This window comes from Mustela lutreola, chromosome 6 (genome assembly GCF_030435805.1).
Source record: "Mustela lutreola isolate mMusLut2 chromosome 6, mMusLut2.pri, whole genome shotgun sequence".
NCBI lineage: Eukaryota > Metazoa > Chordata > Mammalia > Carnivora > Mustelidae > Mustela > Mustela lutreola.
Window position 1 is genome coordinate 122,450,114 of NC_081295.1, and position 27,552 is coordinate 122,477,665.

A 27,552-nucleotide genomic window follows, 5' to 3' on the forward strand; every position below is an offset into this window, starting at 1 on the left:
AGAAATAGAAGATATAGGAAGCAGACTTTACATCTAGGGCTGAGGTAGAGCATCCAAAAAACGGAATATGTTTGAAAGAATAAGACTGACATTCTGTTTATTGGACAAGGTACACCAGAGTCCCCAGGAAGGAAAGAAATGCACCAACACGCTGCAGACCAAGCCTGTTGGGCAGGAAAACTCTCACTAGAGAACTGACAAGATTCCCTGGGAGGCAGCCCTCTAGAACACAACCTGCTACAAGGCCATATTCATTCACCCAAAGGCAAGGGAAACTAAGTCTTCTCAGCCACTGACAGTAGCGTCGTAAAGTCAAGGGGGAAACAACATCAAAAGTGGGACACCTAGGTGGCTCACTCAGTTAAATGTCTTCCTTCAGCTCAGGTCATGATCCCAGAGTCCTGGGATGGAGTCCTGCTTTAGGTTCTCTGCTCAGCAGGGAGTCTGCTTCTCTCTCTGCCTACCACTCTCCCTACTTGTGCTCACTCAATCTCTCTCTGACAAATACATAAATAAAATCTTTTTTAAAAAACATGAAAAAAAAAAAAGCTTTTCTCCTGCTATGTCTTGCTGTGTTACCTCTGGTGCTATGTAGGGAAAATCTTGCATATGCCTCCCTGGATGAGACTAATTGAAAAACAAAGGAGTAATGCCCAGAAATTTATGCCTCCATTGAAATTTCTTGCAATCTGAGGGTTTTGAAGGGGGGGGGAGGTTGGGGGAACCAGGTGGTGGGTATTGGAGAGGGCACGGATTGCATGGAGCACTGGGTGTGGTGCAAAAACAATGAATACTGTTATGCTGAAAAAAAAAACCAGATTCATGTAATTTAAAACAGTATATGAGCAATAATAAGTTTTCTCTGACGACCATGTAATCACTGTGCTCATTGGCAAAAAGTCCTCAGAAAGAACTGGGAAAGGAGACACAGGCTTCTGGATATGAAATGAATAATCACAGGAATAAAGAGTACAGCATAAAAATATAGTCAATGATATTATAATGGTCTTGTATGCTGCTAGATAGTAACTACGCTTATGGTGAGTGTAGCATATACATAAATTTGTCAAATCACTATGCTGTACACAAAAACTAATGCCATATTGTGTGTCAAGCATACTCAAATAAAAAATACATTTTTTACTTTGTAAAAAAAAAAAAAAGAAAGAAAGAAAAAGAGATTTCTTGGCTGAATGTGGCCACATTTTTACCGCGGCTCAAGGCTCTCATCTAGGGAGTAAATGTTTAAATTTCAAGGGGAAACAGGCACATGCAGTGCTCATGTACTTCATGAACTCCTAGCCTCCTTGCCCTTACCACATGATGTACCATATATTACCGTCCTGAACCTTATGGCTACACTTTCCTCCTTGCTTTGTGCTTGCACATGGTGTATTGATATGACCCCAATGAAACTGGAGACAGAACTTGGCTGGAGCCCTTTTGCTGCTAGAGTGTCTGGTCCCTAGGCTTCTCCATTCTCCTGTGAATGTGTCTGGAGTAATATTTTCACTCACCATCTCAGTGTTTTCTGGCCAAACCCAACAGTGCACTAACTGACAAAGGCGGTACCAACTGTGCCACATGGCAAAAATGAAACGTTTATGACCTCCAGTATCAACAAGTAGGTCACATACAGGGTAGATTTAAATCAAAAGGCAATAAATTGATAAAGGATAGATTTCACGCTTTTAGTTCCTCAACTTCCAGATAAACCATTTACTCACATTGAAAATTCCATATAACAACACAACTCCAATTTTCACCCATCTACAGGGCCACACTTACAAGTGAAAAAGTTCTCACTCTTTCCCCAAAATGGAACAAACAGGCAGTCTCAGGCAATGAATCAGTTGTATTTATTCCTTAAGTCCAGCCACACTCATTTGACTCCTCTGTTACCCAGACATTATATTTGAAATATTACCAGGGACAACTTGCATAAAATCACACTGGTAAGAAGGGAGAAGGAAAATAGATAATTAATACAAAGGACACATCTACATGCCAAGATAGAAAAATATGCAAAGGGACGCCAGTCCTTTTCCTACTTTTGGTCACAGGCAGGAATTGAGATCTGTGACCTCCTTCTTCTACTTCCAATTCCGTGTCTTCTCATCTGTCCCAGAATCACAACAGGTCAGTGTTCTCTACTTCAGGAGCCAACAAACCTTTATTCATTAATGTCTGAGTCCTTAACAGTCTGGCTTCCATCTGTTTCCTGTGGGTTCCATCAACCTTTACAATTGGACTAGAAGTACTCAGAAGCCATACATAGTTCTGGAACTGGGCTCATGGTCAAAGCTTTCTGCAATTCACCCAGGGTCTAAAAACATTCATCTTCATTTACCTTTATTCTGGTAGCAGTTCTGTTCTTTCCAACTGCTGTTGACTCACAAGGAAACCCAAACTCTCATTTTCCATTCCCTTAATTAATGCAGCACCAGTATTTCAGAAATAACAAATATTTACTAAGGTTCATTAAGATAAGTATATCTCATCCATTCCAGAATAGGAAGCACGTACAATAGAATATTACACTCCACTCTTCTTTAAGTCCATCAGAAATGTTCAGATGGACAATGTTTTTTAGTCACAGTGCACATTTCCTAAATAGAGCAGGTAACCCACCTGTAGCCTCTGGGTTCATTTGCACAACTCAAACTATATAAAATAAAAATCATTTAATTCTTCAGAATAATTTAGACCTAATCTCATTTCATATCAAAACAATACAAAGACTCCATGAAATAATGCTCATGATCTAAAGAAACATGACTTCCAATAGCAAGATTCAGCCAACTCCATTACAGCTGAAAAAGTCAACATTTATCTTCTAATACCTGAGCATAAATCATGAACCGACTATTTTCATAACCTCACCCTAGCAGTCTATACCCAGAAAAGAAGGGCAAGACATCCAGTCATTCAAGATTAACTTCAGAGGCTATCATCCCTGGGAATCTACAGCTCCAGGAGAAGCCACCATGAGGAATCTGGGACAGTGTTGGAGCATTATGGGGACATAGCTTCAGGACCAGAGGGGAGTAATGGAGATTCAGCCCCTGCGAGATCACCATCAACACCACAGCCTGAACTGAACCCCTGCCCTGGGAGGCTCACAGGCTCCTCTGAAGAACAAGGAGGGTTGTTAACAGGAACAGGGGTCTGCAGAGGCCCACCCACCCCAGAGAAGATGGTCAGGGACACATCTCCTGACCTCAACCTGAAGTATGGAAACAAAGTCCCAGAGGAGTAAGTGAGAGGGAAGGAGAAAATGTGGGAACCATCAGTCATGTTGTAGAATGAGACATCCCCTTTCTCCAGGTCCAGGTCCCCTACCCTCTGGGGAATTGGCACAACATGTTCTGAAATATATGGAAGGGAAGAGAATGTATATCCATACATCCCCACAACCCAGAACCCTTTTTCTGGGGATTCCTGGTTCCAGCCATTCTTCTCCACATCTCTCCTGCAGACACCAAGGGCCCACTCACTTCTTTCTGCATTCCTGATCTCCACCTCCCATTAACAGCACCCTGATGTGATGCCTTCATGACCCAAGACACTATAGACTCCATGTTCTGAGCCCTTGGGTAAGTTTTTCCAGGTCACACTAGTCTTGTTATCAGAGACAGCAAGGCTGGAATGGGCAGACTCTGGATCCAGACTGACAGTCACTGCAGAGACAGTTACCAATAATTTAAGGACTTGCCCTACCACATAACAAGGCACACAACCACCACCCCACTCCCAGACACCTAGCTCCATGCAGGGAGGGCTAAACCTCAGGAGATGAGAGCCTTTTGGCTCAAGCACACAGCCTCTAACTGGAAGAAGTAAGCATAAGACTGATCTGGGGGTTAGACATGTCACAGGGCACTTGAGGGCCAGACTGGACTCCAACACTAAAGAATATCCATCTATATCCAGTATCAGTCACACCCAGTAATCTCAGCTACATGACTTTCACCGCCCCATTCCACTCACCACCATTGATGATGCCAGCATCTGTATCACCACAGCAAGCTGAAGGAGGTATCAGCAGCCATGGGATAGCAGTAGGAGCAACCAAACAGCAGAAGTAACTCACAGGCCTGAAACTTCTCCTTCTGCCAATCTACAAGAAAACCACATTGCACAAATGTGGACAACAAATCAGAGACTTGAGGAGACTGTACAGACCAGTGTTGGTACCTATCTCTGAAATACACTGAACCAAGAGATATAGGGGAAATGTTTTGGAAGCATTCACCTGTGAATTTATTTTTCACATACATTAATTCTCTCTCTCTCATGCTCACCCTCCCTCTCGCTGTCTCTCTCTGTCCTCTCTGACACACACACACGCACACATACATGCACACACTCTCTCTCATACATCCACAGCCATCAAGCTACACTGTTTCCATGAAACCCAAGCCAAAAAGCTTAACACCACTGAGGGAGTGTGTACTGACCTAAAAAGAAGGCTATTTGCACAGATTTCATTATCAAAGTAAGCTTTCTCTATCCCTAGCCACACATCAGTCCCAAAAACTAAGTTTTCTTTTGAGAAAGAACTGAGGAGACCAAAATTTCTGAGGTCTCCATTTACTTTTAAAGAACTGGCTGAACTGAACTTGCAGGTTGACTCCAAACCATGGTAGGGGCAATACAACTGGGTGGAGCTGCACTTGGAGGATGACTCTCAGCCATGGATGAGGAGAACTCAGGACATGGCACCAGAGAAATCTTGCCCCATCAGGAGGTAATGGAGAATATTCAAGGAAGGAGAGAGAGAAGTTCAAAGCAAGAAAGTAATGAATTTGCTTCCCTTTATTATGGAATATTGCAAGGAAAAACATCCCTGTGTAAGGGGAAACCCCAAAACATTAGGTCTAGTCATCTGCTTCTCCTTATAATCACCTAGAGAGATCAAAATCAGCAGGAGACACCACACATAATCAGCCCCCAAGTATGGCTGTGTCTTATGCCCCAGAAACTGTGAATATGTTTGACAGAAGGACTTTACAGGGTGCCTGGGTGGCTCAGTGGGTTAAGCCGCTGCCTTCGGCTCAGGTCATGATCTCGGGGTCCTGGGATCAAGTCCCGCATCAGGCTCTCTGTTCAGCAGGGAGCCTGCTTCCCTCTCTCACTCTCTGCCTGCCTCTTTGCCTACTTGTGATCTCTGTCTGTCATATAAACAAATAAAATCTTAAAAAAAAAAAAAGAAAAAGAAGGACTTTACAGATGTGAGGAAGATTAACGAAGATTAACGAATGGAAATAACGAATGCAGCAGGGGTAGAATAACAATTTCTCCATAAACCTAGATGGAACCTCAAACCCCAATTAGTCTAAGGACCATATCAAGCTATCCTCTATAAAGTGAGGTCCTGAAATGAGCAAGAGAAGAATAGAGGGACCCTGTCCCTCAGTGACACAAAGTATGAACTCCTCCAACCTTCATACTCCCCTTTGGGAAGAAGAAAGGAAGCTAACTGATCACAGAAAATGTATATCTGTCATAAGACCCTGAAAAGTCTGCACAGTAAAGCTGTGACCTCCAATAGGACAGAGACTCCAGAACAAAATTAGAATGATTATAAAACAAGAACAGGACACTTTCTTGAATATTTGCCAACAACATGGGACCCCTATTATCACACAGGTTTTTTCAGATAAAGTAGCACGTCCAGCTCTGTTGATTTGCTTATACCAACAGATCACATGAAGTGGGTAGACATGTCACATTTTGAGAAAAGGGAACTTTACTTGTTCTTCACTAAGACATTAGCTTACAGCAAACTCTACATTTCTATATGACAACTGACACAGATTAGCAAAGAAGAGGAATCAGGAGGAGGAGAAGAAGGAAGAGGAGAAAGGGAGTTGGTGTTCCATTCTTAGACTCTACAGTGCACCCAGAGCTATGCTGTGCACTTCAGTGGTCCAAGCACACTCTTCACCTCATTTCCACAGCAAGCTGTTCATTAGAAATTATTCTTCCAATTTCATGAATAAGATTAAATCAGACATTTGTTCACATCACATTATGAGCCCACCAATGTGAAAGTGTTGATTTTACTGTAAAGGTGTCTGTCCTTACAGAATAAAAAGAACATATATAAGGTATACTTTAAAACACAGACATTTCAATCCAACAGAGAATGGGGTGATGCTAAAAGAAGACTATTTAATCCACATTTTTAACAGATAAGTCCCAAGATTCAGTGAGACTCTCTAAAGAGTTTTCCTCACACATCTGGTCCCCATAGACTCTTACACCCCTGGCTACCCCTTCTCTGCTCTCACAGGCTTTATCCCTTACCATAAATAGAAACAGCCAGGACAGAAAAGGCACATGTTATGGATTCAGATGGCCTAGATTCATAACCCGCCCCGGTGCTACAGAGTGCTCTGCTAATGCTCTTTCATTGCATTAGCAATCCTAGGATCATACTCCTGCCCCCAGCTACTACAGGAAGGGTGAGATGGCCTTATTATCAGAAGCAAACCCAGTTAGAAAATTACTTCTGAACACCTTAAAATAAATATAAGTCTTTTCAGAAAACTCTCAAACATGTATCAAGGAGCCTATTACTTTTTGCACATCCAATAACTTGCATGTCCTTTGTGTACTTCCAACTCTAACCATCATAGCTGTCATTTGTGGTCTCTCTTCTACCCAAAGCCACCCAAAGTGTCTCTTCTACTCTCAGCCACACAAAGTGTCTCTGAGAGGAATCACAGGCTCCCTACTTTCCTTCTCATCTCCTCCTCTCTTTTCCAACCAGCTTTTCTTTCCCTGATTTACTCCCAAATTTTCTCTGGTAAACAATTTTCACTCCTCTGAGCTTCTGTTATTGCAATCCTCACACATTGCCCCTAATAAATCTAACCAGGACTGAGCCCATCAGCTAAACCCAGAATTCTCCTAAAAGGGGAGATAATGGTTGTGGAAAAACTGTAAGTTACTGTCCTTTAAAAAATTAATTTCTTAACCCTTCAATACAAACATGTACATAGGATTTTTTATGTAATGGTCCGAATCTCACAAACCCACTACCAGGACTCCCTAAACATCCTGGAGGCTCTGGATCTGAGAATTAGAACAGCTGATCTAGAGATAACTACTTCCAAAACAACCATGGAGGTTTAGAGGAAGATACCTGGTTTGGACAAGATGTCAGAGCATGCAGAAGCAAAATGAAGACCATCATTCCAGAAAAACAGAAAAAGAAAAAAAAATGGGAAAACCAAAGCAAGATCCAAAAAGAGGTAGGAATTTCAGGATAAAATGGATTCAGAAACAAAGATCCCTTAAGGAAGACCTGAGTCCGCAAATCAGTCAATGTGATACAACACATCAATAAAAGAAAGAACAAGAACCATATGATACTCTTCATAGATGCTGAAAAAGCATTTGACAAAGTACAGCATCCCTTCCTGATCAAAACTCTTCAAAGTGTAGGGATAGAGGGCACATACCTCAATATCATCAAAGCCATCTATGAAAAACCCACCACAAATATCATTCTCAATGGAGAAAAATTGAAAGCTTTTCCACTAAGGTCAGGAACACGGCAGGGATGTCCATTATCACCACTGCTAATCAACATAGTACTAGAGGTCCTAGCCTCAGCAATCAGACAACAAAAGGGAATTAAAGGCATCCAAATCAGCAAAGAAGAAGTCAAATTATCACTCTTCGCAGATTATATGATACTATATGTGGAAAACCCAAAAGACTCCACTCCAAAACTGCTAGAACTTATACAAGAATTCAGTAAAGTTCTTTCCATAGTTTGGCTATTGTGGACATTGCTGCTATAAACATTCGAGTACACGTGCCCCTTTGGATCACTACGTTTGTATCTTTAGGGTAAATGCCCAATAGTGCAATTGCTGGGTCATAAGGCAGTTCTATTTTCAACATTTTGAGGAACCTCCATGCTGTTTTCCAGAGAGGTTGCACCAGCTTGCATTCCCACCAACAGTGTAGGAGGGTTCCCCTTTCTCCGCATCCTCGCCAGCATCTGTCATTTCCTGACTTGTTGATTTTAGCCATTCTGACTGGTGTGAGGTGATATCGCATTGTGGTTTTGATTTGTATTTCCCTGATGCCGAGTGATATGGAGCACTTTTTCATGTGTCTTTTGGCCATCTGGATGTCTTCTTTGCAGAAATGTCTGCTCATGTCCTCTGCCCATTTCTTGATTGGATTATTTGTTCTTTGGGTGTTGAGTTTGCTAAGTTCTTTATAGATTCTGGACACTAGTCCTTTATCTGATATGTCGTTTGCAAATATCTTCTCCCATTCTGTCAGTTAAAGAACCTAGATGTCCATCAACAGATGAATGGATCAAGAAGATGTGGTATATATACACAATGGAATACTATGCAGCCATCAAAAGAAATGAAATCTTGCCATTTGCGACAACATGGATGGAACTAGAGCGTATCATGCTTAGCGAAATAAGTCAAGCAGAGAAAGACAACTATCATATGATCTCCCTGATAAGAGGAAGTGGTGATGCAACATGGGGGCTTAAGTGGGTACGAGAAGAATAAATGAAAGAAGATGGGATTGGGAGGGAGACAAACCATAAGTGACTCTTAATCTCACAAAACAAACAGAGGGTTGTTGGGGGGAGGGGGTTAAGGAGAAGGGGGTGGTATTATGAACATTGGGGAGGGTATGTGTTTTGGTGAGTGCTGTGAAGTGTGTAAACCTGGTGATTCACAGACCTGTACCCCTGGGGATAAAAATATATGTTTATAAAAAATAAAAAATTATATTAAAAAAAAAAGAATTCAGTAAAGTGTCAGGATATAAAATCAATGCACAGAAATCAGTTGCATTTCTCTACACCAACAGCAAGACAGAAGAAAGAGATATTAAGGAGTCAATCCCATTTACAATTGCATCCAAAACCATAAGATACCTAGGAATAAACCTAACCAAAGAGACACAGAATCTATACTCAGAAAACTATAAAGTACTCATGAAAGAAATTGAGGAAGACAAAGAAATGGAAAAATGTTCCATGCTCCTGGATTGGAAGAATAAATATTGTGAAAATGTCTATGCTACCTAAGGCAATCTACACATTTAATGCAATTCCTATCAAAGTACCATCCATCTTTTTCAAAGAAATGGAACAAATACTTCTAAAGTTTATATGGAACCAGAAAAGACCTCGAATAGCCAAAGGGATATTGAAAAAGAAAGCCAACATTGGTGGCATCACAATTCCGGACTTCAAGCTCTATTACAAAGCTGTCATCATCAAGACAGCATGGTACTGGCACAAAAACAGACCCATAGATCAATGGAACAGAATAGAGAGCCCAGAAATAGACCCTCAACTCTATGGTCAGCTAATCTTCGACAAAGCAGGAAAGAATGTCCAGTGGAAAAAAGACAGCCTCTTCAATAAATGGTGCTGGGAAAATTGGACAGCCACATGCAGAAAAATGAAATTGGACCATTTCCTTACACCACACACAAAAATAGACTCAAAATGGATGAAGGACCTCAATGTGCGAAAGGAATCCATCAAAATCCTTGAGGAGAACAGGGGCAGCAACTTCTTCGACCTCTGCCGCAGCAACATCTTCCTAGGAACAACGCAAAAGGCAAGGGAAGCAAGGGCAAAAATGAACTATTGGGATTTCATCAAGAACAAAAGCTTTTGCACAGCAAAGGAAACAGTTAACAAAATCAAAAGACAACTGACAGAATGAGAGAAGATATTTGCAAACGACATATCAGATAAAGGACTAGTGTCCAGAATCTATAAAGAACTTAGCAAACTCAACACCCAAAGAACAAATAATGCAATCAAGAAATGGGCAGAGGACATGAACAGACATTTCTGCAAAGAAGACATCCAGATGGCCAAAAGACACATGAAAAAGTGCTCCATATCACTTGGCATCAGGGAAATACAAATCAAAACCACAATGCGATATCACCTCACACCAGTCAGAATGGCTAAAATCAACAAGTCAGGAAATGACAGATGCTGGCGAGGATGCGGAGAAAGGGGAACCCTCCTACACTGTTGGTGGGAATGCAAGCCGGTGCAGCCACTCTGGAAAACAGCATGGAGGTTCCTCAAAATGTTGAAAATAGAACTGCCCTATGACCCAGCAATTGCACTATTGGGTATTTACCCTAAAGATACAAATGTAGTGATCCAAAGGGGCACATGCACCCGAATGTTTATAGCAGCAATGTCCACAATAGCCAAACTATGGAAAGAACCTAGATGTCCATCAACAGATGAATGGATCAAGAAGATGTGGTATATATACACAATGGAATACTATGCAGCCATCAAAAGAAATGAAATCTTGCCATTTGCGACAACATGGATGGAACTAGAGCGTATCATGCTTAGGGAAATAAGTCAAGCAGAGAAAGACAACTATCATATGATCTCCCTGATATGAGGAAGTGGTGATGCAACATGGAGGCTTAAGTGGGTAGGAGAAGAATAAATGAAACAAGATGGAATTGGGAGGGAGACAAACCATAAGTGACTCTTAATCTCACAAAACAAACTGAGGGTTGCTGGGGGGAGGGGGTTTGGGAGAAGGGGGTGGGATTATGGACATTGGGGAGGGTATGTGCTTGGGTGAGTGCTGTGAAGTGTGTAAACCTGGTGATTCACAGACCTGTACCCCTGGGGATAAAAATATATGTTTATAAAAAATAAAAAATTAAAAAAAAAAAGGAAGACCTGAGTCCTAAACAGGCTAGCTTGATTTCTGAAATCTTCCAGAGACAGCAAATTCTGAAGTACACCATCAATGCCATGGTCCAACTGCCCTTATAAATGGCCACTCTGTTGTCACTTGACCAACAAACTATCAGTTGAACAAGGTGTGTTCAGAGGGTGTTGCTAATTCTAACAGCAACCTACAGTAGAGGATGGGTCAGAATAGAGACAGATCTGTGTTCCCAAGGACAGTCCCTGCAGTCTTCAGAAGGACACAACAAATATAACAAGGAGATCAGGAACACCAACCCCATCCTGGTGTGAGGTCCAGTGACAGAGAAGGTGGCACAGTGGAGGCTGGGGAGGTAAAGCCACAGAAAACTGAGTCACTTACCTGCATACAGTTTTGCCTTCTTCAGGGTTGAAAGGGAAGACACCCTGGTGAGACAGGAGCCAGAACAAATCTGCATATTATTGACTCCTCTCTGTGTTACAGGTGACACTATAACAGAGTAAGGAGAGAGGCTAGAGAGGAGATACCCTCCTGACTTGGCTGACAATAGGATGTTCTGGGAAATTCCCTGGACCACTGGTCAGAGAGCCAGCATTGCAGGCTGAGTTCCATGCCTGCCAATTGCTGCTGTGTGACCTTGCCAAGCTAGTGTCCTGAGTCTTAAAAACCACAACATTAAAATAAAAACTCTGAGAAACAAATGGAGGGTTTTGGAGGGGAGAGGGTGGGAGGTTGTGTGAGCCTGGTCTTGGGTATTATAGAGGGCACGTATTACGTGGAGCACTGGGAGTGCTGCATAAACAATGAATTCTGGAACACTGAAAAAAAATTAGAAAAATAAAAGATACATGTAGTTGAATAATAAAACCATCACAATGAGAGTTAAATTAAAAATCAAAAGAAATTTTTGTTTGTTTGTGTTTGTTTCTATTTTTAAAGATTTTATTTATTTCTTTGACAGAGAGTGATCACAAGCAGGCAGAGAGGCCGGGAGAGAGAGAAGAGGAAGCAGGCTCTCTGCCAAGCAGAGAGCCCGATGTGGGGCTCGATCCTAGGACCCCGAGATCCTGACCCTAGCAGAAGGCCGCATCCCAACCCACTGAGCCACCCAGGCATCCCAAAAGAACTTTTAAATATTCAACTTCTATTCTCCTACAGACAAGTAGACTTAAGAGTCAACCAAGAGAAACAATTTTAACCAGAAGAGACAAAATTTAAAAAATAAACAAATAAATTCAGCAGAGTCCAAAGAGACAAATGAAAATAACATAGAACTGAACGATTGATTATAACATTAAGAATATCTAAGGTGAGGGACGCCTGGGTGGCTCAGTTGGTTGAGCCGTTGCCTTCGGCTCAGGTCATGATTTCAAGGTCCTGGGATCGAGTCCCACATCGGGCTCCTTGCTGGGCGGGGAGCCTGCTTCTCTCGTCGCTGCCTCTGCCTGCCTCTCTGCCTGCTTGTGTGTACTCTCTCTCTCTATCTCTGGCAAATAAATAAAATCTTAAAAAAAAAAAAATATCTAAGGTGAAAAACTCTTAAGTTATTCATTCAATTTTATGCACACAAGCATTGCAAGACCAGTTATCTATATGAATTTGGTTTTCTGAACAATAGAAGAGACACAACTTCTGTGGAAACACAGAATCCATAAGAGTCAGGTAGATCTCCTGGGGCCAGTGGAGAAGAATTTTAATATCTAAAGAAATTTCATGTTTAAAAAAATTGGTAGCAGTGTGGGAGGCACTCAGCATACATACAGTCAACATCTAAATCTGATTCTTCCTTTTTTTATGGTGTGCAGGGGGATTCAACAATAAGTCAAAATGCGCATTTCAAGTAAATTTTCAATGAAAAATAGTATTCCTTCAAAGAAAAATACTCTATGTCCAACCATTCTTGATTAACAAAAGAAAACGCATAATACTAACAAATTTCATCCACAGAATTTTTCTGAAATGAATCCCAATATCAATTGCATCCCAAAATAAAGAAATTTTCACATGAAAAAAAACCACACAAAATTTTTATCCCATCTGCTTTCAATTGACTTTAAAGGTCAAAAATTATACAATGTATGAAAATGTTTTAGGGAATAAAGTATACGTTATTCCATGAATGCAAGAAATCATTATTACATCCAATGACTTTCAGGAAAGAGAGATATGGGAAATAACACAAAAGGGGAGATGAATTAAGAACTGGGGTGTTAGCTGAGCACTAGGGTAAAAGTGTCCAAACATTCTCAGAAAATACAACACTGGACCACTGACAACTTACCCCATGACATTCCCACCCAAGGTCTGTCTATCCTCTACCCAACAATTTGTGATCAGTACCTCCAGAACTGTAGAAAAAAGACTCTCCCACGATGGTGTTATGTGGAGGGAACATACTCCTAAATTTAATGACCCCATTTATTTATATAGTTTCTCTAAAACATTCCAGAGTATTCAGGTTGACTGAGAACCAGTTGCAGTGAAGACTAAAAGGCTACAAAGGAGGTGGGTAGGTGGGTAGATCAACCCAAGATGCACCACAGACTCCAGTGACCACCATCATTCCAGGTTTCAAAGCACTGTGTGCGAAAAAATAGCCCAGATGGGGAAAGCCCATGGAACAAGTTCTGCCTCTGGCCAGTTTCCACTTCTGCACCAGGGACGGGTCCACATGTCTCTGCATGAAACACAGAAGGGACACTATAGCTTAGGGGGTAAGAGACCCAAGGATATCTGGACAGTCACTCACCAGGCAGGTAAACAGATTTCCTCCAGTCTGCAAGGCAACACAGGAAACGGTGAGTTAAGAATCAGAATGTCTCCTACAAACGTGACACAGAAACTTCTGGGAAAAGGATGTAACATACCAAGATCTCCTTGGAGTTCATCTGAAAAAAGGTGAAAAATACTCTTAAACTCCCATCACTAAGAGCAGCAAAGACTGCACCTGAAAAACTCACAAGAGCATCTGTATGTCTCCTAGAAGATCTAACTCCAGACCCCTCAAGCCTCCAGAGCCCTACCTGTCCTCTCTGGTCCTCCTCAGCCCCCTGCTCCTGGCCAAGGGCCTACTGTCTGCTTCTCCTCTGCACCAGCTTCCACAAATGTTGGCCTTGGCCCTGTCCTGCCTTACCTCTGGCCTTCAGTGCCTCCTCCTTTATCTGCTGGTCCTCCTCCTGTTCTCTGTGTGGTTTCTCCCATTCCTGCATCTCCTGGAGCTTTGCAGTATGTTCTCTCATGATGTAAAAGGCAGCCCCAAGGAGTAGGAGCATCAGCACAGTCAGGATCACCATGAAAGCTAGCTTCCAGGGAGAACTCCAAGAGAAGAAGGGTTCTGTGCCCAGCCAGACACCCCATCAGGGCACTGCTCAGGACGGCCCAGCCCAGCACACACAGGGACCCCCAACCAGATAATCCCACCCTTCTAGGAGCGGGAAGTAGTACTGACCTGGGATGAACATGGCCATTGCCTTCTCCTGGCCCAAGATGGGGTTGAGGACTGAGCAGGTCACATTCCCTGAAGAGCTGTCCCTCACCACAAGAATTGCCTTTATGGTGAACAGCCCTTGGGCTTGGGTCTCAGAGAACGTCAGGAACTTCTCTCCACTTAGAGCTCTCCACTGCACTTGGGGCTTTGGGAACCACCCCGAGGCCATGCACACAATTCGAACCCATCCTTCTCTGGCCCTGTGATGTGCACTTGAGGGGCAGAGCCCGCACCTGAAGAGAAAAGCTGGAGAACCCAGGGAGGCCACCCAGAACCCAGAGATTCCAGCAGAACCTTCCTGTACACAACTCCAGGGAAGCATTGCATTTTGGGGGCTTCTTGGGGGAGTGATCCCTACAAGAATTAATGTAAGGGGTCCTGCCATGGGGATCATGGGGACCTGTGACAGGTCCAGAGGACAGGCACTGCTCCCTACCATGAGGGTGGGAATTCCATCACCCAGAGGGGTAGGAGGAATTTCATTCCATGATCCATCTTTCTCTGCTCTTCTCAACTCACACACTCTCCAGGGCATCTTCAGGAACACCCACTGCCACTCGGTCATCACTTCCACGAACCCACATACCTCCTGAGCTCGCTCCCTAATATCCACATCTCTGGTTTAGCTGTGCCAGGATTCCTCACAGATATTTCATGTTTGGCCCCATCTGTGACAGGATAATGAGGAAAATACCCCAATCTTTCAGTCTTCCTTACATCCAGCCAGCCCTCTGCCACATATTGTTAATGCCTTCACACTCTGCTTCTGGGCCCCAACCTGTGACTTGACTTAACCCACTGAGAGTTCAGGGAATGGGACTCTAGCAGAGGTGGAAACTGCTTGTGCCATTGCACTGTCCTCTGCCACAGGACAGACATCTTCAGGCTAGTGCAGCATTTCCAGCTGAAGCTGTCCTAGATTAACCAATAGCCACCTGGACAACACCAGCTGAGCAAACCCAGCCAAGGTTTACTGGCAGGACAAAATAGATTTAAAGTAAGAGGCTTATTGTCCCTGTTGCAAATAGGGAAAGAGAGTCCCTTCCCATCCTTTTTTTGTAACATTTACTTGAGGAAACTTGTAATTCTGGGTGTTTTCTCTAATCTTTGAAATGTATATAAGTACTTTAAAACAAACAAACAAAAAAACAAAGAGGTCTTTTGCCAGCTCTGTGATCCAAGAATGTGTTTCTCAAGGACCCAGGAGCCCTCTCTTTGAACTGCTCACACCAAGGAGGACAGCAGACCTCGCTCTCCTTTCTTTGCCAGGGTAGGAGCCTATCCTCAGTGGGCACCTTGATCCACATGTAAAATCACCGCCTTTCATCATGATGGGAGAATTGGTAATAAATAAATAAATAAATAAATAAATAAAAACACTACTGTAAGTTTTATTTGTCTGCAAAGCTCTTCATCTCTCCTTCTATTCTGAATGATTCCCTTGCTGGATTCTTGGCTGCAGATTTTTTTTTTCCTTTTAGCACATTTGAATATATCACACGGCTCCATTCTGGCCTGCAGAGTTTCTGTTGAAAATTCCACTGAGTATATGTGAAAGTGTTGAATCACTATATTGCACACCTGAAATGAATATAACACTCTGTGTTAACTACACTGGAATCATATTTCATTTTATTTTTAAGCTAGGAGAATTTGGTTTTCCTCATAATAAAGCCAATTAGCTAACTTACATGCTCACCCAATTCCTAGGTGGTGCAAATATTTGCACCACCTAGGACAAATTGTGCTGGCAAGTCCAGCTACTTGAGAGATCATAACTGTTGATCCTGAGAATGTATATAGAATGAGTTTTGTCTGCATATGGAAAAGATGAGATTTCTTCTGTCCTTGCATTTCCTTTTTTTTTTTTTAAGATTTTATTTATTTATTTGACAGAGAGAGATCACAAGTACGCAGAGAAGCAGGCAGAGAGAGAGAGAGGAGGAAGCAGACTCCCCGCTGAGCAGAGAGCCCAATGCAGGACTCAATTCCAGGATCCTGAGATCATGACCCGAGCTGAAGGCAGTGGCTTAACCCACTGAGCCACCCAGGCACCCCTGTCCTTGCATTTCTTGATAGAATCTCTGTGATGTACAGCACATTGTAGTTAATGCTAATTTAATAATAAAAAGGAGCTTTCTTCCTACTACCCTAGAGACAAGATTCTGAGTTGAAAGATTATGGGTTTTTTTGGGAGATTTTGGGGGGTTCTTTTTTGTTTTGTTTTGTTTTGTTTCAGCGTAACAGTATTCATTGTTTTTGCACCACACCCAGTGCTCCATTCAATACCTGGCCTCCCTAATACCCACCACCTGGTTCCCCCAACCTCCCACCCCCCGCCCCTTCAAAACCCTCAGGTTGTTTTTCAGAGTCCATAGTCTCTCTCATGGTTCACCTCCCCTTCCAATTTCCCTCAACTCCCTTCTCCTCTCCATCTCCCCTTGTCCTCCATATTATTTCTTATGCTCCACAAATAAGTGAAACCATATGATAATTGACTCTTTCTGCTTGACTTATTTCACTCAGCATAATCTCTTCCAGTCCCGTCCATGTTGCTACAAAAGTTGGGTATTCATCCTTTCTGATGGAGGCATAATACTCCATAGTGTATATGGACCACATCTTCCTTATCCATTCATCTGTTGAAGGGCATCCTGGTTCTTTCCACAGTTTGCTACTATAAACATTGGGGTACAGATGGCCCTTCTTTTCACTCCATCTGTATCTTTGGGATAAATACCCAGTAGTGCAATTGCAGGTTCCTAGGGAAGCTCTATTTTAATTTCGTGAAGATAGAAGACCATTCCATGCTCTTGGATCAGAAGAATAAACATTGTTAAGATGTCTATACTGCCTAGAGCATTTGTCATTCTGATCAAAATTCCACCAGTATTTTTCAAAGAGTTGGAGCAAATAATCCAAAATTTTGTATGGAATCAGAAGAGACCCCAAAACACTAAGGAAATGTTGAAAAACAAAAATAAAACTGGTGGCATTATGTTGCCTGATTTCAAGCTTTACTACAAAGCTGTGATATCCAACACAGCATGGTACTGGCACAAAAACAAACACAAAGACCAGTGGAACAGAGTAGAGAGCCCAGAAATGGACCCTCAACTCTATGGGTGTCACGCTCTCCCTGCCTGCAGAGATGACGCAACACCAACACACACACAGGTCGATGCACAAGCTCTTGTTTATTCCCTGGTCGATCTTTCTCCTCCCCCTGCGGGGAAGTTCCCTTGCCTTATATAGGACATAACATCCAATCACAGAGGTGTTCACGTGAACAGGAGGTATCTAGAGCTTGTAGACAGTGGTGGCATAACAGCCAATCACAGAGGTGTTCACATGACAAGCATGAGGTCATGTGTGGCCAGGGCAGCTGTCCGTGCTGCTCGGGCTATGTAGCCAGCGCCATCTTAGGGGCACGACCCCGACATATGGGCAAATAATCTTTGACAAAACAGGAAAAAATATACAGTGGAAAAAATACAGTCTCTTCAATAAATGGTGCTGGGAACTCTGGACAGCTATATGTAGAAGAATGAAACTCGACCATTCTCTTACACCATACACAAAGATAAAATCAAAATGGATAAAAGACCTCAATGTGAGATGAGAATCCATCAGAATCCTAGAGAAGAACATAGGCAAGAACTTCTTCAATATCAGCCACAGCAACTTCTTTCGAGATATATCTCCAAAGGCAAAGGAAACAAAAGCAAAAATGAACTTTTGGGAGTTCATCAAGATCAAAAGCTTCTGCACAGCAAAGGAAACAGTCAACAAAACAAAGAGGCAACGCACAGAATGGGAGAAGATATTTGCAAATGACAGTACAGACAAAAGGTTGATATCCAAGATCTATAAAGAACTCCTCAAATTCAACACACACAAAACAGACAATCATATCAAAAAATGGGCAGAAGATCTGAACAGACACTTCTCCAATGAAGACAGACAAATGGCTATCAGACACATGAAAAAATGTTCATCATCACTAGCCATCAGGGAGATTCAAATTAAGACCACATTGAGATACCACCTTACACCAGTTAGAATGGCCAAATTAGGAAGACAGGAAACAACGTGTGTTGGAGAGGATGTGGAGAAAGGGGGACCCTCTTCCACTGTTGGTGGGAATGGATGTTGGTGCAGCCTCTTTGGAGAACAGTGTGGAGATTCCTCAAATTAAAAATTGAGCTTCCCTAGGACCCTGCAATTGCAGGGTATTTATTTATTTATTTATTTATTTATTTATTTTGGGTATTTACCCCAAAGATACAGATGTAGTGAAAAGAAGGGCCATCTGTACCCCAATGTTTATAGCAGCAATGGCCACGGTCGCCAAACTGTGGAAAGAACTAAGATGCCCTTCAATGGATGAATGGATAAGGAAGATGTGGTGCATCTATACTATGGAGTATTATGCCTCCATCAGAAAGGATGAATACCCAACTTTTGTAGCAACATGGACAGGACTGGAAGACATTATGTGGAGTGAAATAAGTCAAGCAGAGAGAGTCAATTATCATATGGTTTCACTTATTTGTGGAGCATAGCAAATAACATGGAGGACAAGGGGAGATTGAGAAGAGAAGGGAGTTGAGGGAAATTGGAAGGGGAGGTGAACCATGAGAGACTATGGACTCTGAAAAACATTCTGAGGGTTTTGAAGGGGTGAGGGTGGGAGGTTGGGGGAACCAGGTGGTGGGTATTAGAGAGGGCACATATTGCATGGAGCACTGGGTGTGGTGCAAAAACAATGAATACTGTTATGCTGAAAAGAAATAAAAAATTTTTTTTAAAAATACACAACCTAACCCTACACACAAAGGAGCTGGAGAAAGAACAACAAAGAAACCCTAAACCCAGCAGGAGAAGAGAAATCATAAACATCAGAGCAGAAATCAATGAAATAGAAACAACAACAAAAAAATAGAACAAATCAATGAAACTAGGAGCTTGTTCTTTGAAAGAATTAATAAGATTGACAAATCCCAGGCCAGACTTATCAAAAAGAAAAGAGAAAGGACCCAAATAAATAAAATCATGAATGAAAGAGAAGAGATCACAAACAACACCAAAGAAATACAAACAATTATAAGAACATACTATGAGCAACTCTATGCCAACAAATTTGACAATCTGGAAGAAATGGATACATTTCTAGAGACATATAAACTACCACAACAGAACCAGGAAGAAATAGAAAACCTGAATAGACCCATAACCAGTAAGGAGATTGAAACAGTCATCAAATATCTGGGGACTAAAAATATATGTTTATAAAAAATAAAAAATTTATAAAAAAAAAAGACTGAGTTCTAAAAATTAAATATCTCACCATGAAAATGAAAAAAAAAAATCTCCAAACAAACAAAAGCCCAGGGCCAGACGGCTTCCCAGGGTAATTCTACCAAACATTTAAAGAAGAATTAATTCCTATTCTCCTGAAAATGTTCCAAAAAATAGAAATGGAAGGAAAACTTCCAAACTCATTTGATGAGGACACCATCACCTTGATCTCAAAACCAGACAAGGATCCCATCAAAAAAGAGAATTATAGACCAATATCCTTGATGAACACAAATGAGAAAATTCTCACTAAAATACTGGCCAATAGCATCCAACAGTACATTAAAAGGATTATTCACCACGACCAAGTGGGATTTTTTCCAGGGCTGCAAGATTGGTTCAACATCAGCAAATCAATCAATGTGATACAATACATTAAGAAAAGAAAGAATAAGAACCATATGATACTCTCATAGATGCTGAAAAAGCATTTGACAAAGAGGAGCATCCCTTCCTGATTAAAACTCTTCAAAGTGTACGGATACAGGGCACATACCTCAATATTATCAAAGCCATCTATGAAAAAAGACTGCAAATATCATTCTCAATGGAGAAAAATTGAAAGCTCTTCCGCTAAGGCCTGGAATATGGCAAGGATATCTGTTATCACCACTGCTGTTCAACATAGTATTAGAAATCCTAGCCTCAGCAATCAGACAACAAAAAGAAATTAAAGGCATCCAAATTGGCAAAGAAGTCAAACTATCATTCTTTGCAGATGATATGATACTATATGTGGAAAACCCAAAAGGCTCTGCTCCAAAAATGCTAGAACTTGTACAGGAATTCAGTAAAGTATCAGGATATAAAGTCAATGCACAGAAATCAGTTGCATTTCTTTACACTAACAACAAGACAGAAGAAAAAGAAATTAAGGAGTCAGTCCCATTTACAATTGCACCCAACACCATAAGATACCTAGGAATAAACCTAACCAAAGAGGCACAGAATCTGTACTCAGAAAACTATAAAGTACTCATGAAAGAAATTGAGGAAGACACAAAGAAATGGAAAAATGTTCCATGCTCCTGGATTGGAAGAACAAATATTCTGAAAATGTCTATGCTCCCTAAAGCAATCTACATATTTAATGCAATCCCTATCAAAATCCCATCCATTTTTTTCAAAGAAATGGAACAAATAATCCTAAAATTTATATGGAACCAGAAAAGACCTTGAATACCCAAAGGAATATTCAAAAAGAAAGCCAAAGTTGGTGGCATCACAATTCCAGACTTCAAGCTCTATTACAAAACCAGACACACAGATCAATGGAACAGAATAGAGAGCCAGAAATAGACCCTCAACTCTATGATCAACTAATCTTCAACAAAGCAGGAAGGAATGTCCAATGGAAAAAAGACAGCCTCTTCAACAATGATGCTGGGAAAATTGGACAGCCACATGCAGAAAAATGAAATTGGACTATTTCCTTACATGACACACAAAAATAGACTCAAAATGGATGAAGGACCTCAATGTGAGAAAAGAATCCATCAAAATCCTTGAGGAGAATGCAGGCAGCAAGCTCTTTGACCTCAACTGTAGCAACTTCTTCCTAGGAACATCACCAAGACAACAGAAGCAAGGGCAAAAATGAACTATTGGGTTTTCATCAAGATCAAAAGCTTTTGCACAGCAAAAGAAACAGTTAACAAAACTAAAAGACAACTGACATAATGGGAGAAGATATTTGCAAATGATATCTCAGATAAAGGTCTAGTATCCAAAATCTATAAAGAGCTTAGTAAACTCAACACCCAAAGAACAAATAATCCAATCAAGAAATGGGCAGAGGACATGAACAGACATTTCTGCAAAGAAGACATCCAGATGGCCAACAGACACATGAAAAAATGCTCCATTTCACTTGGCATCAGGGAAATACAAATCAAAACCACAATGAGATACCACCTCACCAGTCAGAATGGCTAAAATTAACAAGTCAAGAAATGACAGAAGCTGGCCAGGATGCGGAGAGAGGGGAACCCTCCTACACTGTTGGTGGGAATGCAAGCTGGTGAAACCACTATGAAAACAGCGTGGAGTTTCCTCAAAATAATGAAATTGGAGCTACCCTATGACTCAGCGACTGCACTACTGGATATATATCCTAAAGATACAATCATGGTGCTCCAAAGGGGCACGTGCACCCGAATTTTTATAGCAGCAATGTCCACAACAGCCAAACTAGAAAGGAACCTAGATGTCCATCAACAGATGAATGGATAAAGAAGATGTGGTATATATATACAATGGAATACTATGCAGCCATCAAAAGAAATGAAATCTTGCCATTTGCGCGACGTGGATGGAACTAGAGAGTATTGTGCTTAGTGAAATAAGTCAATCGGAGAAAGACAACTATCATATGATCTCCCTGATATGAGGAAATGGAGATGCAATGTGGGGGGGGTTGGGAGGGTAGGAAAGGAAAAAATGAAAGAAGATGGGATTGAGAGGGAGACAAACCATAAAAGACTCAATCTCAGAAAGCAGACTGAGGGTTGCTGGGGAGAGGGGGGATGGAGAGGGTAGTGGGGATATGGACAATGGGGAGGGAATGTGCTATGATGAGTGCTGTGAAATGTGTAAACCTGGCGATTCACAGACTTGTACCCCGGGAATAAAAATACATTATATGTTTATTAAAGTAAATACATAAATTAATTTGTTAAAAAAAGATTAGCCAAACATGGCACAGATGAGCTGAACTCCCTGAATGCCAGATTTAAAAAATCCTTGTTCTTATAGGCCACTGAGATCTCTATCTCTGCATTACACAACATTATGGCAGCAATCTGCAGCTTACACATAAAATCCATATATCTACCACTAAACAACCAATTAAAAAAAATAATAACCTGTGAGTACCTGAAGTCCCTTGTCCCCAAATCTCCTCACTCAGCTGGGTCTATATCCAAACCTCTCTGACACTAGAGTGCTCCTTTCCCACCACACTGCCCCTACATGAATGCAGAGGGCCATCCTCTTCACCCCATAACTACATCCAGGCCTCCAATCTTGTTCACCTTCCATACACCGTCCATTACAGCTGCCAAAGCAAACCTGCCCTCACACACCTCGCTCCACTGCTCTGTTGAAAATTCCCTCAACCCTGCATCTAAATGGCATAAGAGCACACAAAGCCTTTGATGGTCTGGTATTACCACCCCCACTACCCCGCAAACGAAACTCCTATCCACTTCCTCCTCAATCCCACCATCTGCACCTGTCAGGGAGTACACAGTCCAGACCTGGGACAATTCGGTTGATTGCTCAGAACCACAATCATCATGCTGTGTATGCGCCACACAGATCCATCAACCGAAGGCCATTTCAGAACACTGTCTGCTTCACTCAAATATCTGCTCAAGTGTGTGTTACTCATGGGCTTCTCCTGACAAATCCCGTCTCTGTGCACCTGGACAAGGAACACCTCTATATTCCGGAGAGTCACCTCTAACCACCCTCCCATTCACCTCCACACCAATCATGTGGCCTCTCTCTATGCCCAGACTCACCAGCCACACTCCTTCCTCAGGTGTCTCATGTGGGTGTTCTTCTGCTTGGAACTCTCATTCCTAAAATATTTATTTGGCTAAATCTCTACACACCACCATCTAACATTATCTATAACCTATTTGGCTATTTATTGTCTGTATAATATAAACTCTACAGGGCATGGACCTTTATTTGTTACACCAAGATACCCAGGTGCAGAGAACATAGCTATCATGTACCAGGAGTTCTATATATTTAAACTGAATAAATGAAGAGTGAAAGACCCACTTTCCCTCTTGTATAAATTGAGGGCTATTAACTTAGACCCTGAGGTGGCTCTGAATTCCAATACTGCAGATCTCTAAATATAGACCAACAATCCACCTGCCACCTTCAGTTCCACACTGGCCTCTTCATAGAAGATTCTCATTTGGAAGAAGCAGGTATACAGCCTGTTGTCAAAAGCCTGGACATGGTGAATGCGCACAGCAGCCTCCCCCTGGGTGAGGAAATCCTTCACCAGTGAGGTTTGCCCTCTGTACTCAGCCAACTGCTCTTCTGTCTGCTCCCGCTGGTTTTGATAGATGAGCACTGCTCCTGAGAACTTGGAGGGGAACCACCACAGCTCCATATTCTCCACATCCATGGCTGGGGACACAAGACACGGCAGTGTGATGTCCGCACCCAGCACTGCCACAATGGGTTCGGAGGGGCCAATCACCATAAACTCCTCTGTGGACACAGACATAGGAGTGAGAAAGCTGGAGAGATGCAGGACAGGGAAGGAAACATGCTATCAGGAGGGAGACCCTGACTGAGGGACTCACTCAGCTGTGACAACTCCTAATGGGACAATTTTATCCTACAATTTTAAAACACACAAATGGTGTCAAAGATTCTCCTCAGCAGCAAGTGCTCCTGACTCCAGGACCTTCCATGAAGGACGCTTTGACTCAGTCGTTCTAAACTTCCACAGGCATCACAATCACCAGGAAGGCCTGTGAAACACAGACTGCTGGGCTCTACCCCCAGGCCTCCTGGTTCAGTAGGTCTGGAGTGGGTCCAAGACTGTGCATTTCTAAGGAGGTGGTGAGAAGCTGATACTGATGTTCCAGGGACCACACTCTGAGAACCACAACTCTAACTTGCCTCCTCTTAGGACAGAACTGAAAACTTATCAAAGAGCACTACTATGGCCGAGTGGTAACATCCTATTCATTGTAGCACACCTAAAACTTTCCTACACTTGCTCCTAAATTTATTATTTCTGTTTGTGTCTTTGTTCTCTGCTGAATTCCATGTGCACTAAAAACTAGACCTCACAGCTACTTGCATTAAAACCTGCCTTCACTCCACTGCTCACAGGACCCAACTCACTACCTGTTACCAAAGAGGGTTCATCACATTGCTCCCAGCCCCTCGAAACCCTGGTCTTCTGAGACCTGGTAGATATGTCACAGCAGGACACTTCTGCAGGACAAACCCCACCTGACAACCAAACACTGACTTCCCAGCTCCTGTGCTATTCAAATTTGGCTGAGTCACCATCTGTTTCACCTGGGGGATGACAATTACTAGTCTCCCTGTGACATCCTCCCTCCAGTCAGTGTCTGTGATCCTTTAAACCTAGAACCAAAACCATGTGCCTCCTCTACCAAAGCCCTTCAATGATTCTGCAGTTGCCCAAGTGATCCTGAGCCCATTAAGGAAGACCCTCCCTGCTCTCTGATCCCCAACTCCTGCTACTCTCCCCCTCATTCACTCTGCTCGGGCCAACACTCACCTCCTCTGCTCCTGCACACTGCCAGCTTTGTCTGGCTGCTCCTCACTATTGAAAAGCTTTATCCATGGGATCCAGACAAGCTCCTCCCACCTCCTCTATGACTTGGTTCCCACCACACTGCATACAGTGACCACCTTATGGAGCACTGCTGCCTGCCCACTTGCCATCCTGCTCTACATCCTTGTCCCATGCTCTCTACTCCTCTAACAGATGTAGACTCTATGGGGTATTTCATACTCGCTGTCCCTGCCAGAATGTAAGCTCTATAAAGACAGAGACTGTCTGCTTTGTACACAGCGTAGCACCTAACATGTACTCAGTGCCCTATAAATATTTGTGAAATATACGTACCAGTAAAGCTAGGAAACAAAAAGCCAATAAAGCCAGGAACCCCCCCTCCCCAAAAAGAGAGAGAGAAACAATTACTTTCATAGTGAAATTCACATTTTACTTCAGAGACATAAACTCATTAGAGAACTGTCATGCTCCCCTGCCCGTATTTTGTAGTTCTGGGATTCTTCTTATGTGTTTAATTTCAAATAGCAGTTGGGGCATCTCCAGAATCTGGGTAGAGCCAGGGACTCCACCAACAGCCATCTGTCCTGATGAGACACCAGCAGAGCTCCAGGGCTCTCACCCACCCCAGGGAGACACAGGGAGGGGGAGGGGACACATTCACCTGCAGAGCTACCAGCAGGCAGCTGGAAGAGGAGAAGCAGGGAGGAGAGTTGGGACAGCAAAGAGCCCCCGCAGCAACCCTCCATTTCCTCAGATCTGGGAAGACACAGGGCAGGAGGCAGGTGAACACCTCCAGAGATGAAGCAGGGCCAGGCCAGAGCTCTGGTCCTCAGAGCAGACAGGAGGGCTCAGGGCTGGCAACAGTCCCCAGCAGGAGCACAGCCTTTCCTACAGCTCAGTATGCTGATGAGGTGGGGGCCCCACAACCCTGATGTGAGGAAAGCCTGCCCAGGCCTTTGGAAACTTTCCCAGTCTGCTCTGCCCACAGAACCACACCCTTCCCGCCTCAGCACAAAGGCCTCCTCCATGTTTGCGTAAGTCACAGGCCACCACAGAGGTCCAGGGACACAAGGTGTAGACTCGGGGCCCTCCCAAAGAAGGACACACCAGCTCCTGTGTGTTGTTCTTCTGCTGCCCCCTAATTATGACCAGGGAATGACTGAGAAGCATGACAGCCAGACTGCGTCGTCCTCAAGGACACTGTGGCTCCCACCACAGGCACGTTGTTCTGGGGTCCTTTGATAGGTGAGTTCACCCTGATTTCCCCTCCTGCCTCCTGCAGCTCTTTTCTGCTCAGGACCAAGGATGTGGACTTGCTCATAGCTGAAGCCAGACAATTCCCCTCAATGGTTAATCATCATCTTCTCTATGTTTGAGGAGTTTCTGACTCATGGTAAAGGATCCCAGCAGAGCAGTGGGAATCACAGGATAAAATGAGACCTGGTCAAAAAGAAGGGCTTCAAACCACTGACCCTGAGTGGGGAGGGGGCAGCCAGTGGTCCTGGGACAGATTCTGGGGCTGACTGCTAAGGTCTCCTCCACACTCAGCCACCTGCTGTGGAAATCACCTGAGGCAAGGTTCTTGACCTGCTCTGCCCCAGGTCCTATCTGCAGAGTAATAAGATCTCATCCCACTGTATAAGAAGTATCCTATGAATGTATGTATGGAGAGTTAGTGCACATTAGAACAGTGCCTGTTCCTAGGAAAGCTATAGAAATGTCATTAAGTAAATGAGTAAAGTGGAGTCCGCACTGTAGTTGGGTCATCTCAGAGCCTCATTATTATTTGCACCAGTCTCTCAGCACATCCAGGACCTCAACGTCCTCCTCCCAAGCATCTACTCCCCCACTTTCCTCTTCTTGTCCAGCAAGTGTCTTCAGAACCCACTCACCTGTTGAAAACCTGGGACTTCTGGAGCTCTATACTGTGAGACCTCAGCCAGCCCCAAATCTGCTCTCAGAGATTGCACATGCTCAAGCCCTGAAGCCTGCTCCAGATCCAACGTTGGTGCCACAGGCTCCTCTTGTCTGAGAGGCAGGTGGTTCCAGTAGAGCAGAGAAGCACAGCCGAACACAGGTTGCAGAGGTCTCAGTTGACCAGGAACTGGGACACTCAGCACTCCCAGACAGAAGAATCCTGCACTGATTCCTTCCACCATTTGAAAGTGAAAGCTTACAAAATGCAACCCTAGCAGACTCTGCCCTGCCCACTGGACAGTGCACTCTAGTTATCAGGAAGGAAACAGCATGATCAGAGCCACAGAAACAGGGCAGGTACAGATACATGGACCCACTCCGCAGGGCAACACACAGAGGCAGAGACTCCATAATCCTTTGTTGATCAACTGCTACTCTCCAGGTTGACTAGCTTCTAGACCAGAAGCAAGGTGTGTATGCGGCACAGCCAAGATTTAAAAAGCCCTATGCTTGGGGCTACTAGTACTTTCTTTTCACTACCAAAACTATTCTGTTGGTTGGTGAATCCTGTCAGCTGGTGAATGCTATGTGGCAGAAGACTTTGAAATGCCCCAGTGTAGCTGCTTTGCTTTTTATCACCAGGAGATAACCCAGGTGCTCCCCACAGTGGGGCAATAGAGGGGTTAAGCCTGAGCATCACAGAATCTTCCAGGACCAGCTCCAGGACACTGGCCCTGCCCCAGCTGAATGGACAGCAC

The 27,552-nt window shown here is 43.1% G+C and overlaps 1 protein-coding gene across 2 annotated transcripts; it reads right to left on the reverse strand.

The window, feature by feature from the left end:
• Positions 1-3,540: 3,540 nt before the first annotated feature.
• On the reverse strand, positions 3,541-27,058 carry LOC131834299 (butyrophilin-like protein 1). 2 transcript variants are annotated; one of them, XM_059178784.1, is made up of 8 exons: positions 26,770-27,058; positions 14,173-14,879; positions 13,858-14,058; positions 13,592-13,612; positions 13,474-13,500; positions 11,106-11,213; positions 3,991-4,120; positions 3,541-3,680 (listed from the first exon to the last, which is right to left on the reverse strand). In XM_059178784.1, exons 2-7 carry the CDS (start codon positions 14,774-14,776, stop codon positions 4,017-4,019), a joined length of 1,065 nt encoding a protein of 354 aa, XP_059034767.1. In that variant the 5' UTR covers positions 14,777-14,879; positions 26,770-27,058; the 3' UTR covers positions 3,541-3,680; positions 3,991-4,016. The 2 variants fall into 2 exon arrangements, with proteins under 2 accessions (XP_059034767.1, XP_059034768.1); XM_059178785.1 differs by lacking the exons at positions 3,541-3,680; positions 3,991-4,120 and having other exon boundaries at positions 11,105-11,149.
• Positions 27,059-27,552: the final 494 nt, after the last annotated feature.

Bases quoted from the DNA above. Each gene is read 5' to 3' on its own strand.
- LOC131834299 (XM_059178784.1), bottom strand. From the start codon at position 14,776: ATGACCGAGTGGCAGTGGGTGTTCCTGAAGATGCCCTGGAGAGTGTGT. The intron at 13,613-13,857 runs GTAAGGCAGGAC...ACCTTTTTTCAG, and splicing joins GGAGGCACTGAAGGCCAGAG to ATGAACTCCAAGGAGATCTT. The intron at 11,214-13,473 runs GTGAGTGACTGT...ACTCTGTTATAG, and splicing joins GAAATCTGTTTACCTGCCTG to TGTCACCTGTAACACAGAGA.